This window comes from Panicum virgatum, chromosome 5K (assembly GCF_016808335.1).
Source record: "Panicum virgatum strain AP13 chromosome 5K, P.virgatum_v5, whole genome shotgun sequence".
In the NCBI taxonomy this organism is placed as follows: domain Eukaryota; kingdom Viridiplantae; phylum Streptophyta; class Magnoliopsida; order Poales; family Poaceae; genus Panicum; species Panicum virgatum.
In genome coordinates this window covers 47885380-47902106 of record NC_053140.1, presented here as the reverse complement: position 1 = coordinate 47902106, position 16727 = coordinate 47885380, and the positions used below count along the sequence as shown (strand labels likewise).

Sequence of the window (16727 nt, the reverse complement as noted above, 5' to 3'; positions counted from 1 at the left end):
GGCTCTGCTGATATTCCACTTTTAGAAGTCAACAAAATTTATTGGCATAAAACATGGTTTGTAACAATGTCATTTGCCGTGTTGTTTCTGTCATTATAGAAAATCAATGCCACTTTCTGTTTACCCTGACTTTTTTGAGAGTATCTGGGGTATCAGGCCACCAGGGCAGCTTGGAGATAACTTCCAATTTTGGCAGCTGGTGTCATCAGGTGCGTGTGGTTATTAATGGACCTGGATAATGTTATGTACTCATGTAAAACAATACATCATGTGATTTCTTAGCTTAACAACAAAGAGTGACAACTTGCGCCTCTTGTAGTTGTATGAAGTCAAGGTCCTGTCACTATTGGCACATCAGAGCAATTTGGTACCCACCAGGCATGAAGGCGCTGACACATGCTTTGCTTTCGTAGTTCTGGTGGTGCTTGCGCCAACCTTCCTCTTTTTCCATTTTGTAGTAATGGCAAATTCCACATGAAACCTGATTCTTTAGAAGCCATGTCAACAATGTGCATGCATGTTGCTGTTCTCTACAGCACATACTAATGATTGTGGTCTGGACATTAGATTTGCATGTAGAGTTACAAGAAGAACTGATTACAAATCTGTAACAGAGAAGGAATTTTACATGGGTAAGCCTTTCATCTGCAAACTGTCCTAAAAATCCAATGCCAAAACCATGTAGAATTACTTTAGGACATTACCTACATCCTACAACAATAAATTACATGGTAGCCAGTGCCTTCCCATGCATCTGACATATGCTAGTTCATCTCATTAGATTAGTCTCTACAGGGGAAAAAAATAGGTGCCATCCCGATATTGGAATGGACCAGCTTTGGTTCCTCACATTCCGAATGATAGAATTCTGTCACTGTTTCAGGCTTTCAGCAATTTGGTACTCTTCTAGGGGCCACTCCAACCTATAATAAAGAGAAGGCATTGAAATGAAGGTCATGTTTAGTTCGGGGCAATCAAACCTGTAACTGAAATCTGCACCACTATTTGAGGTGGCCTTGTGCTTACCAAACCATGGGAAAGCTCCGAGCTCCTCAAAACCCTCAGCCTTTTAGCAGTTGAGACAAATACACTGCAAGGATTATATGCACAAGAAAGAGTTTAGATTGTGTAACAAAGTATTAGTTGTATACTTTTTCAAAGTAGTGCCGACAGTATGTGATGAGTCAATTTTAGAGAAAATGAGAAGCAAAATGAAGTGGATGTGTTCTTATATGTTGGTAGTGTTTGGTTGATTTGTGAAAAACAAAGGAAGCTTACTTCCACGGCACGTCTCCCACCAGCATCCTGTCTCCTTCATTGTCTTCGTAAACTAGAGTATATTCACCATTTCCGTTCAATAATTGAGAAAATATTTTTTCATCTGCTCCTAGCTGCCCACTCTGAGCACAAGATAGATCCTTTTGAGCTGCAACGAAGGTGCAGTGTTAAATGAAAGAAAACTAAAACTTGGTGCTGTAAGGGTGCAAATAGACCACGAAAATGAGTCAACTTGTTTCATTTGAACTGATTATTTATTTTTTACCTTCAAGAAAACCTTGGAAAAGCTCTTTGACAGCCAATGACAGCCTCTCGTAGCTGTCATAGGCTGCAAGGTTTACTTTCCTTCCGATGGGGATCCCGTCCATGTTGATTTTTACAAAAGGATTCTTAATGCAGGGGAGCTTCTCCTTCGTGCTAGCTTCACCCTTTTGTTGCCCAGTTGATTGTTTGGATGAACTACCAAATGCAAGGTTTCTCCTGAAGGATCCGATTGGAGGCCAACCCACCGCCGGAGCTGAAGCACCTCTACATCAGATTAGAGCGCCGGTGAGTTTATCTGTGAACTACTATAGATGAATATACTATCAATATATATAAAATGTCGTATGGTTTATGCTATTTTCCCCTTTCAACTTATACTGCAATTGTGCTGAACAAAAAATGCTCAAGAAGTAAATTTGTACCAAAAAAATGTTCCAAAATCAAAACTGCTAGTAGTTTGGGAAATGATATCGATCACTAGGAAAATACTAATTTCAAAAAGGTATTTGCAGACGAGTAAAAGTCGACTATGAAAATATTGCTCTGATTTGACAAACTGAAGGTTTTTTTTTTTTTGGAAAGGGAAGTAAGATCCTTTTTTTTTGAGAGCAAGGGAAGTAAGATCCTTAAGAGACCTCATTTCGACCTAGTAAAAACCAAAAGGATAGCAAAAACCACCTCTAGGGCTATCATTACCTTCCCTGGGCCTGTGGTCTGTTGCGCACAGATGCTGCTGGAGGAGCATGTGATGGTGGGGCACAGCATCCTTTTTTTCTCTCACTCACCACCACTGCAATCTTTTGCTCCAGTGTTAGTTCGTTACCACATCCAGCTCTGGCCTGCTGTTTCTGCTCATCACAACCTTTATATAACAAAACAAAAGATCATCATAACCTTCACGCACCAGAATAAAAGTCATTACCACAGCCATTGAACAACAGAACAACAGGGTATTTCTAGTACAGTGGTTCTATTGTTTTGTTTCTGTGTTTCGGATATCTAATACGTAAACAAGAGCACAAGACAAGAATACTGCTATGCTGCTAGTTACCTCCTGTTTTGGCCTCAATGGTGTCTAAGAACACCCTCTTTGTACCAGTTGTAGTAGTGTTTGTGGTCGGCTTTGAGGGTTCACGGAAGCAACAAAGAGAGAGAGCTGGCCTCTCTCGCTGTATCCCTTCATGCCTTGACACCGTTGCCGTCTCTTCTTCTACGAGACCAGGAAGTCCGAGTTTCAGCTCTAGCTTCCTGTCCTCCTCGCTCCCAAAGCCAGTGTTTCTTGATCTTCCTTCACCTCGTGCTTCCCTGGCCTCCCGTTCTTTCCCATCAGGGATAAGATCTAGTAGCCGTGGAAGAGTCTCTCTTCCTTTGGAGTCTCCCATTGGACTGGTTTCTTGTTGAGCTAGTTCAGAGGCTTCAAGAGTCCAAACAACAACCCTCCTAGAATGATATATTATTACAGGCAATGAGAGGTGTGCAGCTCCCAGAAAGTTTAGTTGTACACTCAACTTATGCCAGAGAAAGTGAGAGTACGCCACAGAAACAGGGAAGCGTGTGGTGAGGTCAAAGCGAACATCCAAAAGACAAAGCACGGGACAAAGAAGCCGGAGCTTGAGATCAGATGAGCTCACTCATCAAGGCAAGGAAAACGGAACACATGCAACTTGCTTATTTTAGCAACAAGACAATTGCTATTAAAATCCTTGTTCCAACTGGAAGCGAAACACGAAACGGAACCTTCGCTTGGCAAGTGGCAAACTGCATTAGGAGAAAGACAAGTGCTGATGGATAGCATACAGCCTTTTCATCTCAGCAAAAAGCATAAAAGGCGGTCAATCACGGATGAAACCGAGACACCGAGTCATGTCAAAAGCTCCCAATCCTCAGCTTCTTAAACCAGCAAAAGGCCGGGAACAAAAACACTTCTCCCTCTGCCATCATCAGCAGAGAAGTCGCCAGGAGATGAGATGGAGAAGAGGCGCATGATGCAACCAACCTTGCAGGCCGGCCGAGAGCTCGCTCCAGAGCCCAGCTGCGAAATGCCCGAGTGGAAGCCAAGGTGAGGATTGCGAGATGCGCTTGGCTCGCTCTTGTACTGGTGCCGCCCGCGACCACAGCGGCGCGCGGGTGCCCCGAGCCTCTTGCCCGCCGTTCCTTTCTAGGCTTTCCCCTTTTGTCCCATACAGCTCTCCTTTTTATCCCGCGCTCGCTCTCCTTTGCCCTGGCGGAGCGTGCGCTTTGGTGACTCGGCGTGCGCCCGTGGAGTGGATGCCCAGGAGAGGAGACCCGACCGGCAGGCCGCACGTGATGCAATGGAGATTATTCCATCTACACGGAGTGCGGCCGGGTCACGGAAGTGGGGGGCGAGCCGGCGAGGAGGTGTGCCTCCTTGGTCTGCGCCCGTACACACACCTGTGTGGCGCTCCTCGCCTCGTGCGGTGCCGTGCGGAATGGTTCCGCCGCTCCCCGTCGCACGCACGCCGGCCGGCCTCGCGCGCGGGACCACCGTGGCGGTGGGTGAGACGGCGATGGCCGGCCGCCTCCTTTTCACTGCGGGGCTCTAGCTGCTGGCAACCTGCTCGGGTCTCCTGTTGCTGTGCTGCCTACCTGCCTGCCACCTAAGTCATAACTCTCCCTGTTCGTGCTTATCGGGAACAATTGATTGACAAGGCCGTGCTCGTTTGACTCGGCGGCGTTGCCCCTCTACTGGCCTCTGCTGGGCCGGGGTACATGCATGCTCTCGAAGCAGCAGCAGTGTGCACGAAAAGCAAGAGAAAACTAATGCTCACTCGCTGTCCCGGGGCCGTTGACGACGGAGTTTTCAACTACTGTTGGGCGTGCCCTCAACCGTTGGTGCAACTCCGGATGCTTATGCAATTGGCTAAGCAATTATAGCTTCTGCGGCAAACAGTCTTCCTTCCATGGTCGATCAGGCGTAATCTCCATAAGCTACTGTTGTCACGTCTGAGAGGTAGAAGCTATCTATCCAATCCAATCCTTCTCCAAAATGCACCATGACCGATCCAATTACTATAGAGCCAGCAACATCCCCTAAAGGCAATGCCACTCTCATCCTTTTTCCAATTCAGATTGTACTGGTAGCATGTTGAAGCTGTGGAATGGGAAGTTGATTGGGGTGCCGTCATCCGGCCCTGCAATCCTGGGGCTTAAACTTTTATTTGCAGCACGTACTCTTGGGTCTATTGACTTTGTTCTTTATAATACAGGTCTTGAACTTTTGATGATGAGGGTATTATCGGCCGTCCCGGTTGTGCACCAATGGCGGTTGTTTCCTCGTGACCTGGTCGTCGAACAGAACGCCTTCTTCGATCGGGCCGCAAATCCTTTAGCATGCGTGGCTCTTTCCGCTGGAAAAATCCCAAATCTGTAAGCTTTTGCTGTTGATGGGCTCCCTTACGTCCATGCCTGCTGGTCTGCGTGCGTGTACTGCCTGCAGACCATGTACTTTTCATGCCCATCATCGGCTCGGGCATGCCTGTCTTCATTCTCAAATGATGTCTCGAGGCTACAAATAAAGACCAGCGTGCTTTTCTTAACTCTCAGGAAGACCTATGCACATTAATGCTGTCATGAATCGTTAGATAGAAGAGGATAGCCAGCTGATGCACGGAGCCTAAGAATTTTTTCTTTCTTTTTGAGAGAACGAGATTTTAAAGTTTTAGTATGTGTCAGCAGCCAAACTATATATTGTATGAGCGAACTATTAGTTGGTTGTTAATGATGTGGTAATAACATGAAGGGAACGTATCAGCGGTGTACCGCTGAGCCTGTCAACAGGAATGTTTGTGCAACGCGCCCTTGGATTGTGTAATTATACTTTTGCAAATTTTCTCTCCCACCTCCCTGCGTCCCTCCCCTTGGATGTTGATCCGATGATCCAGATTGAAGTTTTCATAGTTTGCACGGAAAAATTGATTTGCACCTAATATGCTCCCTAACATGAAATCCGTTGTTGGCTGTTTTAGTAGCTAGCTAGCCATCATGCTCTAAACCTAGTAAATCCCAGCTAGGATAACACTTCCAAGACAAATCTCGTGCTGCTTTCATAGTTCAGATTGCAGGGTAGATAGATATTCATAGAAGTAACCAAAGTTTAAAAAGTTGAGCCGCACGTAATCACGAAGCACGATTGAAGAAGTACGCTGCCTCCCCCAGCCAGGGGCGAAGCCAGCGATGATGGTCACCGGGGTGTTTAGCTTTTTGCAATGGGGTTATTACACTACTATAGAATATGTCTTTGTTCCAGATCATTTATCCCGGTTATCTTTGGGCCTGAGACAAAAGGTGGCTTTTGTCCCGGGTCCAAAGGCTAGTCGGGCCAGCGGGGGACAGGGGCCTTTTGTCCCGGGTGGAGCCACCAACTCGGACAAAAGGCCCCCCCCTTTTGTCCCGGTTGGTGGCTCCACCCGGGACAAAAGGTCCAACCCCTTTTTATCCCGGTTGGTGGTACCAACCCGGACAAAATGACCCTTTTGTCCCGGTTGGTGTTACCAACCCGGACAAAATGACCCTTTTGTCCCGGTTGGTGTTACCAATCTGGACAAAAGGCCCCTCCACGTGATAGTTCAAAAGGGAGTTATTCTTTACTGAGTCACATGTACTACTTAGTTGAGTTGGCAAGGAAGCCATGCGCTAGGCAATAGGTCTTGGGTTCCAATCCCGCAGTGCGCAAATATTTTTTAGCGCGAGGGACATTTTGTCCCGGTTCTACCACCCGGGACAAAAGCCTCCAGCGCTTTTGTCCCGGCGGTCGAATCCCGATTCCAAAACCGGGACAAATAGCCCTTTGGAACCGGGACAAATGGCCCGATCTGTAGTAGTGTTAACATAAAAAACAGTGATGTACAGTGAATTTATATGGTATTGCCGGACTTTCATCGGGGTCAGCTGACCCAATGGCAAGCTGTGGCCTCGCCACTGCCCCCAGCCCTATGTGTCGTCCATCGTTAATCCAAGCAACCGCGCTGCTTGTGACCTAGCCAATCATGTCAGTCCTGTCACTTTCCAACTCTTCTCAAGTTTGTTACGTTACACGGCACTGACAGGCGTAGGCCACGTGAGTGGCCGAGTCATTTGGACAAAGAGGGGTCACAACTCCCTGATATCGATTTAATTTGCCTCTGATTATTACTCAAAAGCTTAATTACAACTCACGGCATATATATATATATATATAAAATCTTCACCTTGCCTGCTTCCTACACGGCAACAAACGATGGTCACGAGCTCTGCTGATAAAAAAAGGTATCGCACGAGCGGGAGGTGGAGCAGGAACCTGTCAACAGGAATGTTTGTGCGTGTTGTGCTGTGCTTTCCGGATGTCGAGAGCAGAGCTGGTAAAAAATCTGAACAAGGCCCGTTCTCAGTCCAAGTACATTGGTTTGTCTAATAGATGGTCTTATGTATTGTCACGTCATCTTGAAACGATGTAAAAAACAATATATACAATGAGTTGTCTTATAAATTGTCTCATAGTAAATATATAATTCCATAATTTGTGCATAGAAAAAAAAATAGTGTGAGTTGCATGGCAACAACAACTCGTACAATATTGAAAATGAAATTTTATACACCTAAATTTTAGCCCATGAGGTGGTTGCCTCTCGAAACAACCACCTTGTTCTCTCTCCTCACTCTCTCCGCCGCCTAATAAAAAATTTTACATAGACTTGCATGAGACGACCTATGAAACCGCTAATATGTAGAAATATACTTGCCTCAGGAAAGCACCAGCCGCGCTAGCACGGACCGCCGGCGGTATGTGCCCTAGGGTCGGAGCTAGAAATGGAGTTAGGCCCGGGCTGCACCCATGGAGATTGATCTGATGTATGAGTTATATGGACATAGTTAAAGACACATATGCTAATTTTCATATACACCACATGAAGGATATGAAGTTTGTGGGCCGCCACAAAATTTTTGTGGGCTGCCCCGCCCCCCCTCACCTTCTAGTATTTGAGATTCGTGCAATGTGCCCCGAGCCGTCCGATTTGATGCGCTGAGCCTTTAACCGTTCCGCTTCCTTTTTCCGTTCCGTTTGAGGTCATTTTGCCGTCGCCTCTCCTGCCGTGTTCTTCAAGGAGGCGGAGAAGAGTCTGGGCTAGGGTTTGGCAGCGGCGGATGTGTTCTGCAGATCGATGATTTCATTCTAGTTTCCTCGGTCCTTTCCAGTGAGTATTCATTGTCTATGCTCCCTGCATGTTTGTTCTTCGTTTCATCTCTTGGCCTCGTCTCCATCCTTCTTAACTTTGTGGATGATTTCGTCGCCTCTCCCGCCGTGTTCTTCGAGGAGGTGGAGAAGAGTCTGGGCTAGGGTTTGGCGGCGGCGGATGTGTTCTGTAGATCGATGATTTCATTCTAGTTTCCTCAGTCCTTTCCAGTGAGTATTCATTGTCTATCCTCCCTACATGTTTGTTCTTCGTTTCATCCCTTGGCCTCGTCTCCATCCTTCTTAACTTTGTGGATGATTTCTGGTTTGGTAGGTTCTTCGATTCTCTTTTTCTTGTTTGAGGCGTGGTGATGGCTCCTAAACGGCGACATACCTTGGGAGAGTCTAGTTCTCGTGGTTCTCCGGATTTAGCATCTGCTACTCGCACAGTGAAGAGGGGTCGTTCTTGTCGAGTGGCTGCCGAGAGATCGAGGAAAGTGGACCTGATCCCAATATAGATAAATCTACAATTGGTGGTTCTTTTGAAGATGCAAATGAAATCTTAAATGGCCTCCACATCAACACGTCTGGACATGTTTCCAATTTATTGGCTCAACAAATCTCTCCTATCAGTTCTCCTAATATTTCAGCTGGCTAATATATTGCTATGAGTTATGCTTCTCCGACAATTGCTTCAACATTTGGTGAGATTAAATTCTACACCCTGTGCTTAAAATGACTAGTTCTTGTACTCTGTTCACATTATTTAATTTTTTTTATTCCATTCAGCTCCTCCTATACTCAACACGACCTCAAGCTTTGGTCCAAGTACAATAGACTTGAAAAATAGAAAGAAGAGGAAGGTTGGAGAAGCCATTGTCCAACCACTTCCTGCTCTAGTTGTCAAAGTTGATGACCAGACTGAAAATTTCTATAAGAATTATGTTTGTAGCAATGGTGTCAAATATGCAAAGTTCAAGAAAAAGTTAGTGCTCTTTGTCATATTAATTTGCATTTCCAATAAAATAATAAAATATCAAAAAAATGTTAACTTATATTCGTTTTTTTTGCAGTGCTCCTTTTGTCAAAGTTGATGATATGGAGGTTTCTTACCAGGAGTTTTAGGAATCTCTAAAGAAGTATAGAGATATCACAGATACTTTAATGTCAGTTTACTGTTCTATTTTCAATGGTAAACCAATGAAGTACTTGTTTGACAAGTCTGATCGCAAGAAAATTGCACTATCTCCATCTCTTGCGGTATAATCACTGCTTTGGTTTTGTTTCTTACTATCTTTGTTTTATTAGTGTTTTTTAGTTTCTACAATACAATTCTAATAATTACTCGTTTTCCCAGAAAAAATTGCTTGTTAGCCCTTCTGTATTTCAATCCAGTGCTTGCATTGCTAAGATTAAGAAAGCTCATGAACTTCTATCAATAACCACTGCTGATCTGGTTAGTATAAATCTATGTAATCGCTTCCCCCTGATTCATTTCATGGCAATTTTTCATTGCTTAAGTTTTTTTATTTTCTTCTGCAGATATTTTTCCCTGTGATAGTTCAGCGTCATTGGGTTCTGATTTGTGTTAATCTTCTCTACAAGACAATCAATTTCTTTGATTCTGTGAAAATCACGTCTGATCATGATGTTGTTCGTATGATTCAAAACCTTATATGGTTTCCTATCCCATTTGATTTTTTTCGTAATCAATGTTTAAATATTATAAACTATGTTTGTCGGTACCCTGTAGCAGGGATACCCACTCCTACTGCAGCAAGGCAGGACTCGTGTAGTCATCCGTAACTACGCCATAAGGGGCGGAGCACCCGGGCCCCACGGGTCAGGCTCTTACCTCACCGGGCCAACGTCCCCGGACTCGCTCCCCGCTCATGGACGGGTCCGGAGACGCCACGTGTCCCTGAGGAGGGGAAGCTCCGAGACAACAGCCGAGGGCGCGGACCCCCCATAGGGGTCCGGGACCTCCCGCGTCCATCCAGACCTCCCACGCGCGTAGAACCAACATACCGCCGGGGGGGGTCCGGGGACGCCACGTGTCCCGCAGGCGCGGGCGCGGGTCTTCCGCTGGAAGACTCGCCCACCCACCGCATTCAATGCGGGTGGTTGAGGCGTGCTCTGCTGCCGCGGCACGCGGGGCAGCCTTTGTCAGGCCTCACTGTAGACCGCATATTACCGAGGTACACAGTGCAGCCGCATGCGCCGCATCCGCGCGGAGCCCGTCTGCCGCATTAAATGAATACGACGGCACGGCACCTTTTCATCATACCGCCTACGCCGCAAGCTACACGGCCCGTTCAGCTACGCTGCAGGCAACGCCGCAAGCTACACCCTGGCGCCGTTTCGATAAGACAGATCCTCAGACGCTCTCTGGACGGAGCACTAGACATGCCAAGACTCAACCTCTTGAGAGCGCAAGCAATACAACACACAGTGGACGTAGGGTATTACGCTCCGGCGGCCCGAACCACTCTAAACATGCTGTGTTCATCGCGTTTCACCACCAAGATTGGGCTAATACTAGCTAACCCCCGAGGACTCACCCTCTGGGTTTAGGCGGGTGCATTACGCCACCCGGCTGTGGGTTTGCACTCCACGACAATGTTGTGTATAAAATATTAATTGTTTTATTGTTCTAGGCCACAAATTTTACAACTGCATGCTTCGAGGCAAATATTTCTACTCAAGGTTTCAAGCATTTCAAGCCATATTCATCTCTTAGCTATCCTTGCGAAGCTGTAGTGTATGTACTAAACCTTTTTACTGAAGGTTTAAGCAAATTTTTCTACTCAATGTTTAATAATTGGTTTTCAAATATATGCAGTAATGAAACTTGTCGAGCTGTAAGTCTTGACTGTGGATTCTACTATATTCTCTACATGGATTATTTTGATGGTTTAAATGTCAGATAATTTGACCAGGTTTGTCATTAAATTATTTCATTTCATCTGTTGAATAATATAGATCAAAGTTCATTCAATTTTCCATTTTTTTTGTGATTTCAGCTTGCTGTGGCAGAGTACCGGAAAATAGTTGCATACAAGATTTTCTACTCTCCACTGAACATGTATTCCCGTCTGTTACCAGAGACTGAGTTAGCTGCATAGTCTTCCTACTATATAACTTTAGTGCAACTGGGGTTTTATCTCTTGTACATATTCTTAGTGCTCATCTTAGCTTTGGTTTTGTAATGCTACAGAGTATAGCCTATCTTTTGCTTCCCCTAGACTTCTCCATTGAAAGTGATGTTGGTGATGTAATGGCAGACTGCTGTTGTCTGGGATGTTATCTCGTGCACGTATTCTTAGTGTTGTTTTAGGGTTCAGCCAATGGTGTTGGTTATGTAATGCTACAAAACATGGCTTATCCATGCTTCCTTAGATTTGTCCATTGCAAGTGATGTTTGCTCATCCAATACTAGATAACATGGCTTCTCGTTGCTTGTCTATACTTTCTGGTTTATCGTGTATTTACTGTAGTATTAATGCTATTTCCTTGTACATGTTCTTTGTCATGGTTGTGGTTACGCTCTCCATATTTTATTCGACGCTTATTTTTGTTGACTTCAACATTTCAATTAGGGTAGTTCAACATTTTGCTATCTTCTTTTCAACAAAACTGTGAATTCTGTTCTACATTAACAAATGCACATTTCAAATTTCATGCGTTAATTACCAACCATTTTTAAAGTGTTCGTACCGTTACATTACACTTCCTACTACTTCATCTTATTATTGTCTAATAGCGCAAAACATGAATATTAAAATGGTTATGTTGCCCATATGTTTTCATAAGTTTTGTTTCAATCTTGTAAACAATTAGTTTTTCTGATATCAACATTTACATGAAACTACTTCAACATTTTATTATTCATTATCAACATTTCATTATCTCATTATCAACTTTTTTCCTCAAATTGATAATCATAAATTCTACGCAAGCAACATTCTACAAATTTAAAATTAAACTTTTCTAGCAACTTCGTAGTTTCAGAACAACATTTATATATAACTATTTTCAACATTATAATAATATAGTTCCAATCAAACTTAAAATCACAGATGTTCTGTCGCCAATGAACCAACTATTGAACATCACATATTTTGCAATATTCCACTTCCCCGTTTTGAATAACCAATGTCCTGGTAAGTTGTTTGCAACATTTTTAAATAAGGTATCGCAATATTATCATAATACTATAGCAAATGCACGATCTAAATACTTTATCTATGCCGTCTACTTTCCTTGTTCCTTTTCCTTTGCCTTTCTTTTCTTCTCCTCCACAGTTGGTTCTGTAGGATGTTTCATGCGTTTTCCTTTCAGCACTGATTTGCCTTCACCAATCGGTGGATCCTTCAAAGCATTCTGCTTTTCAACTTCTTGTTGTGTACCTTCTTTTTCTTTCAATATCTTCTCATGAAATCTTTCTAACTCTTCAAGAAATTCCTTGCTCCGTGCAGCATTGTTGCATATATCAGACCATATATCAGTCACTTTGTTGTTCACCATAGCATATCTAATTGCCTTTTGAGCTTTGGTACATCCTGGGTCTTCTATGCATTTCTTTTTCTGCTTCTCAAGCTCTTCTTCTCTGTAGGTTTTTGTCCACCTTCTATTTATGCATGAATCTGGGAGTTTGTTGATTCCAAGCTGAGTAAATAGTCTTAGAATATGACAGCATACCAGACCATCCCTCTGTAACTTGCAACATTCACATTTGAACTCTTGCTTTATTCTATCAACTTCTATGATGAACTTGTCCTTCCAGAACTCGGCATTCTTATAGAAACAATTCTTTACAATTGTGTACTTGTGATCCTTTATGATCTCATTCACTGAGAATGCACTTGAATTGAACAGTTCTTCTTGAAATTTCACAAAAATGTCTCTATTATAAAGTTTTGCTGCATGTCTTTCAATGCGCTGATGTGTGCAATATGTTGGTTCTTTTACTAAACTTGTAAACCTGTTTTCATCCTCCTTGGCAATGCTTGTTTCTTGTATTATTTCGAACTGCCTCATGAAATTCTCTATTGTATCTTTAGGAATTATATAATCCTTGAAATATGAGTTTGTGCTCTCACTCCTTGAAGTAGAATGGATGAATGGACACATTGTATCTTTGAAGTATACGGGAACCCACAACTTTCTCAATCTGTACATAAGTTGTAGGTGCTCATTTTTTTCTGCATCATAATCTTGTAGCATTGTTTGCCATCCAGATTCAAATTCTGCTACATGGAGTGAATCATAAACTAGTTCATTTAGCCTTTTCTCCATCCCTTCTCTGTGCTTTTGGCTCATGAAGCATCCACATTTCTCATGCAGATTTTTCATTATGTGCCAGATGCAAAGACTATGAATGACATCTGACATATAATTTGCAATTGCTTTTTTCATTGATGTATCTTGGTCTGTCATTATTATCTTGGGTTTCTTGCCACTCATAGTCTCAACAAAAGTTCTGAACACCCATTCAAAAGTTTCAGCAGTTTGATCTTCAATTAGAGCACATCCAAATATCACATTCTTCCTATGTCCATTTATCCCCACTATTGGTGCAAAAGGCATATTATACCTGTTTGTACTGAAAGTTGTATCAAACGATATGAAATCTCCATACAAGTCATAATCCATTCTTCCTCTAGCATCTGTCCAAAATATGCTTCTCACTATGTTTTCTTCATCCATTCTCATAGTATAGTAAAAACCTGGGCTTTCATTCTGCACTTTCTTTAAATAATTTACTGTTGTTTCAATGTCTGAATTTCTTGTTTTGATGCGCTCCTTTTGCTTCAGATTGTCCAAGTTCTTTGCATTGAAGAATACATTTTTGAAACTCCCCTTCAATTCTCTGAATATTGACATGATATTCATAGGCTTAATTCTTGCATCTTGCAAAATCTTGGAGAATGCTTTCTCATCCTCTGTCATCCTTTTGTGGTTCAAGAAAAACTTAGTTAGGGAAGGAGAAGACACTACATTGTGATTATGCTCACTGTCGACTTTTGTGAAAACCCATTTTCCATTTATCAGTTTAACTATAACCTTCATCTTGCAACCTGTTTTCAGGATGTAATTCCTTCTTCTTATCATTTGTGCATTCTCCATAACTTTTGGCTTTCCACTTCTGTTGCATTCTAGTTGGTATGTCTTCTTCAAGTAGTTTGTACCCTTTCTAATTGCATATCCATTTAGGAGCCCATGGACATTGAGATACCTTTGAGCTTCTGTCAGGCTCTCAAACACCATTCCAACAGAAGGTTCAACAGATTTTTCGACTTCTTCTGGGCTTGGGAATATGTACTCTTGATTTTTAGCTACTATTGATTCATCATCTGACACATTATCCTCATGTACTACTTGTGCAGCATTGTTTGTCGTTTCATGACCTTCACTTCCTGTAATCATCACTAAGTCTTCTACTGCTTCATCAAGATTTCCTTGATATGAATCACCTTGATATGAATCAATTCTCAACATTTCTGCAGTATCTTGAATATCTGGCCTGCCACAAATCCTTACTTCATGCATTTTCACATTCAGTAACCACATATCAAAATTTTTCTATGTTAGAATAAAAAATATTTATGTAACACATTTTAAAAATTTGTGCAACTCACATTAACCAACTGCTTCTCTGCAAATTTATGCATCAGGTTTGCCTCTAAGTCATTTTGTTCTTGCATTCCAGAACCCTACAAAATTTTCAAGTTTATTATTTATCACCATCATAATTTAATCTATGTTCATCCTGGTAATTATTGCAATATGGAAGAAATATATGTTCATTTTCAGTATGGAACTAAGAAATGCTACCTGGTTTTGTTATGATAATTCTCCATAAGCTCCATTCACTCTCTCTATAAGTGAAATTTGTTTTTCCTTACATTGCTCAGCAACCTGCAAATATTTAGCATCAGTTCTTCTAGTTTAGTTCTACAAAATACATATTCAGTACTGATGCTGAATCAGTAGTTTCATATCTACCTGTGATACTTTCTTCTTCAGTTCTTCCTGTCTTTCTTTCATTCTCTTCTGAATTTCTTCCATATTGATTGAAGCAAATGATGGAAATAGAGATACTGGCCTTTGCCATTCCTGCAATTTAAGAAAAACAAAACTCCTGAAATCCATTAATTTTGATTTCCATCGAAGAAATTGATGGAAATATACATCAAACAGTGAATGGTTCATGAATTCTTTTCGTAGATTTACCTGTGCTGGAGATTTCCTGTTTGGTGGAGGTTTAGTTAATCTTGATGCTCCAACAATCGGTTCCATGGAGTCCTAGATCTCACTGAGTTGTAGATTTTTTTTGGGTGTTTTTCCGCCCGCCGCCGCTGCTGCGACTCCGCCTGGCACTATGATGAAGGATTGTAAATCACGGGTCCTTTTCTTACTTGCACTGAAAGAAAGCTTTGGGGCCACTCGTCAGAGTCACAACATAACAGATAACGTTCTGTCCCCAAGGACTCCTTCAAGTCGCTTTCCCCTTTCCTTTTCGAGTTGAAGGGCACCAACACGGGAGAGCGCGACATGGCTAGGTTTGATTTCTCTGTGTCCAAACTTTAATTTCGACTGGAATTCCTTTGAATCTTACTCTGCCACCTCAATTGGGATCTATCCCCTTGTTAATTTCTCATACCTTGATTACAGTTTCGTTCAGATCTCTCCATTTTGATTTTTTTCTGAGTCGGAACTTCAATTTAGGAGCTCAATTCCGTTCAATTTAATTTCGGCACCTCAATCTTGGTCCATGTTCTCGTTAATTACCTCTAGTGTTCACGGAATGTTCTTGTTAAATTTTTTTGCCCGCCTACCCTTCAATCACGCCTCGCACCCTTGCAAATTTCTGGTTACATGTATGTACAAACTCTGATTGCTTAGTAGTCCTTGTTACTTACTTCAAAATTTAGCGAACACAATATTCTTTTAAGTCACAACATACTAATATTTCAGGTCAACTTTACTGATAACTGTATTCAATTGCTATATTAGACATGTTCAACAATATTTATTAATGTCGTCAACATTTGTTAATACATGTATCCTAGAGTTTTTGTTTCTAATTGTATACTTTTTCATAACAGTATGTCTGCTGGTTCGAAAAGGCATCACGTGGACTGCAACATTGGCAGCTCAGATATGCAAAATGGTTCTAAAGTATTAATACACAATACATCTTTTTTTATTTCTATCAATTTTACTGTTTATCTTCTTTTTGTCTGTTTTTTATATGCATATCCATGATGCATTCCATTCTATTTATTTTTGCAGTCCTACTCTACTCGTCACTCAACCTCTTTGTTGCTGTCAGTTATAAGTAATCTGAAACCTGAGGAAAGGGAAATAGTTTCTGATGTTGGATTTGGCAGTCTTTTGGATTTGAAATGCTCATTTACACCAAAAGCACTTGTATCTTGGCTAGCATCAAATTTTGATTGCTCTTCCAACACTATAACTTTGTCAAATGGCTTCTCTTTCAAGTTGACTCCAGATGTAGTGCATAAAGTTCTTGGTATTCCTATTGGTGGAAGAGAAATTACTTGCAAATCAACATCTGAAGCTTCTGCTATAATGAAAAAGGAAACTAACTGTTCTGGTGACAGTCCCACAATCAATGAACTTGTGGAACTTCTATCATCTCATCCTCATAAAACTCAATTTATCCGTGCATTTTTGTTATTATGTCTGTCTTGTTTCTTGTGCCCCACTACTCATGGCCATGCTAGCCCGAGATATTTTTATCCACTGATCGAAATTGATGATATCAAGAGTTTCAATTGGTCTCTTTTAGTTTTTGACTGGCTCATCCATTATCTGAAAAGATACCAACATAAGATATCTTTTGGAAAGTCTCCTGCCCTAGGTGGATGTACATTTTTCTTGGTGGTATGTCTGTCTGTTTTTTATGTAAATTTCATTTTTTTTACCACATCATAATTGTGGTAATGATTTACTTATCTTTATTATTTAGGTTTGCTATCTTGAATTT

General features: G+C 42.0%; 3 protein-coding genes and 1 long non-coding RNA gene across 4 annotated transcripts; 2 read left to right on the top strand and 2 right to left on the bottom strand.

Annotated features, from left to right (window-relative positions):
- Positions 1-254: 254 nt before the first annotated feature.
- LOC120707991 (auxin-responsive protein IAA6-like) lies at positions 255-3796 on the bottom strand. The gene is made up of 7 exons (XM_039993058.1): positions 3539-3796; positions 2594-2982; positions 2239-2404; positions 1544-1806; positions 1279-1426; positions 1027-1090; positions 255-923 (listed from the first exon to the last, which is right to left on the bottom strand). Exons 2-7 carry the CDS (start codon positions 2922-2924, stop codon positions 888-890), a joined length of 1008 nt encoding a protein of 335 aa, XP_039848992.1. The 5' UTR covers positions 2925-2982; positions 3539-3796; the 3' UTR covers positions 255-887.
- Positions 1685-5339, top strand: LOC120707992. Its single transcript, XR_005689212.1, has 2 exons — positions 1685-1827; positions 4770-5339. It is a non-coding gene; the product is annotated as an uncharacterized LOC120707992 (long non-coding RNA).
- A 3148-nt stretch (positions 5340-8487) lies between these two features.
- Positions 8488-11071, top strand: LOC120710740. The gene is made up of 6 exons (XM_039996331.1): positions 8488-8696; positions 8785-8971; positions 9069-9167; positions 9254-9385; positions 10369-10472; positions 10735-11071. The coding sequence occupies exons 2-6, from the start codon at positions 8876-8878 to the stop codon at positions 10760-10762; spliced, it is 459 nt and encodes a 152-aa protein (XP_039852265.1). The 5' UTR covers positions 8488-8696; positions 8785-8875; the 3' UTR covers positions 10763-11071.
- Positions 11072-11965: 894 nt separating this feature from the next.
- On the bottom strand, positions 11966-15013 carry LOC120710175 (protein FAR1-RELATED SEQUENCE 5-like). Its single transcript, XM_039995831.1, has 4 exons — positions 14948-15013; positions 14720-14830; positions 14353-14427; positions 11966-14296 (listed from the first exon to the last, which is right to left on the bottom strand). The coding sequence occupies exons 1-4, from the start codon at positions 15011-15013 to the stop codon at positions 11966-11968; spliced, it is 2583 nt and encodes an 860-aa protein (XP_039851765.1).
- Positions 15014-16727: the final 1714 nt, after the last annotated feature.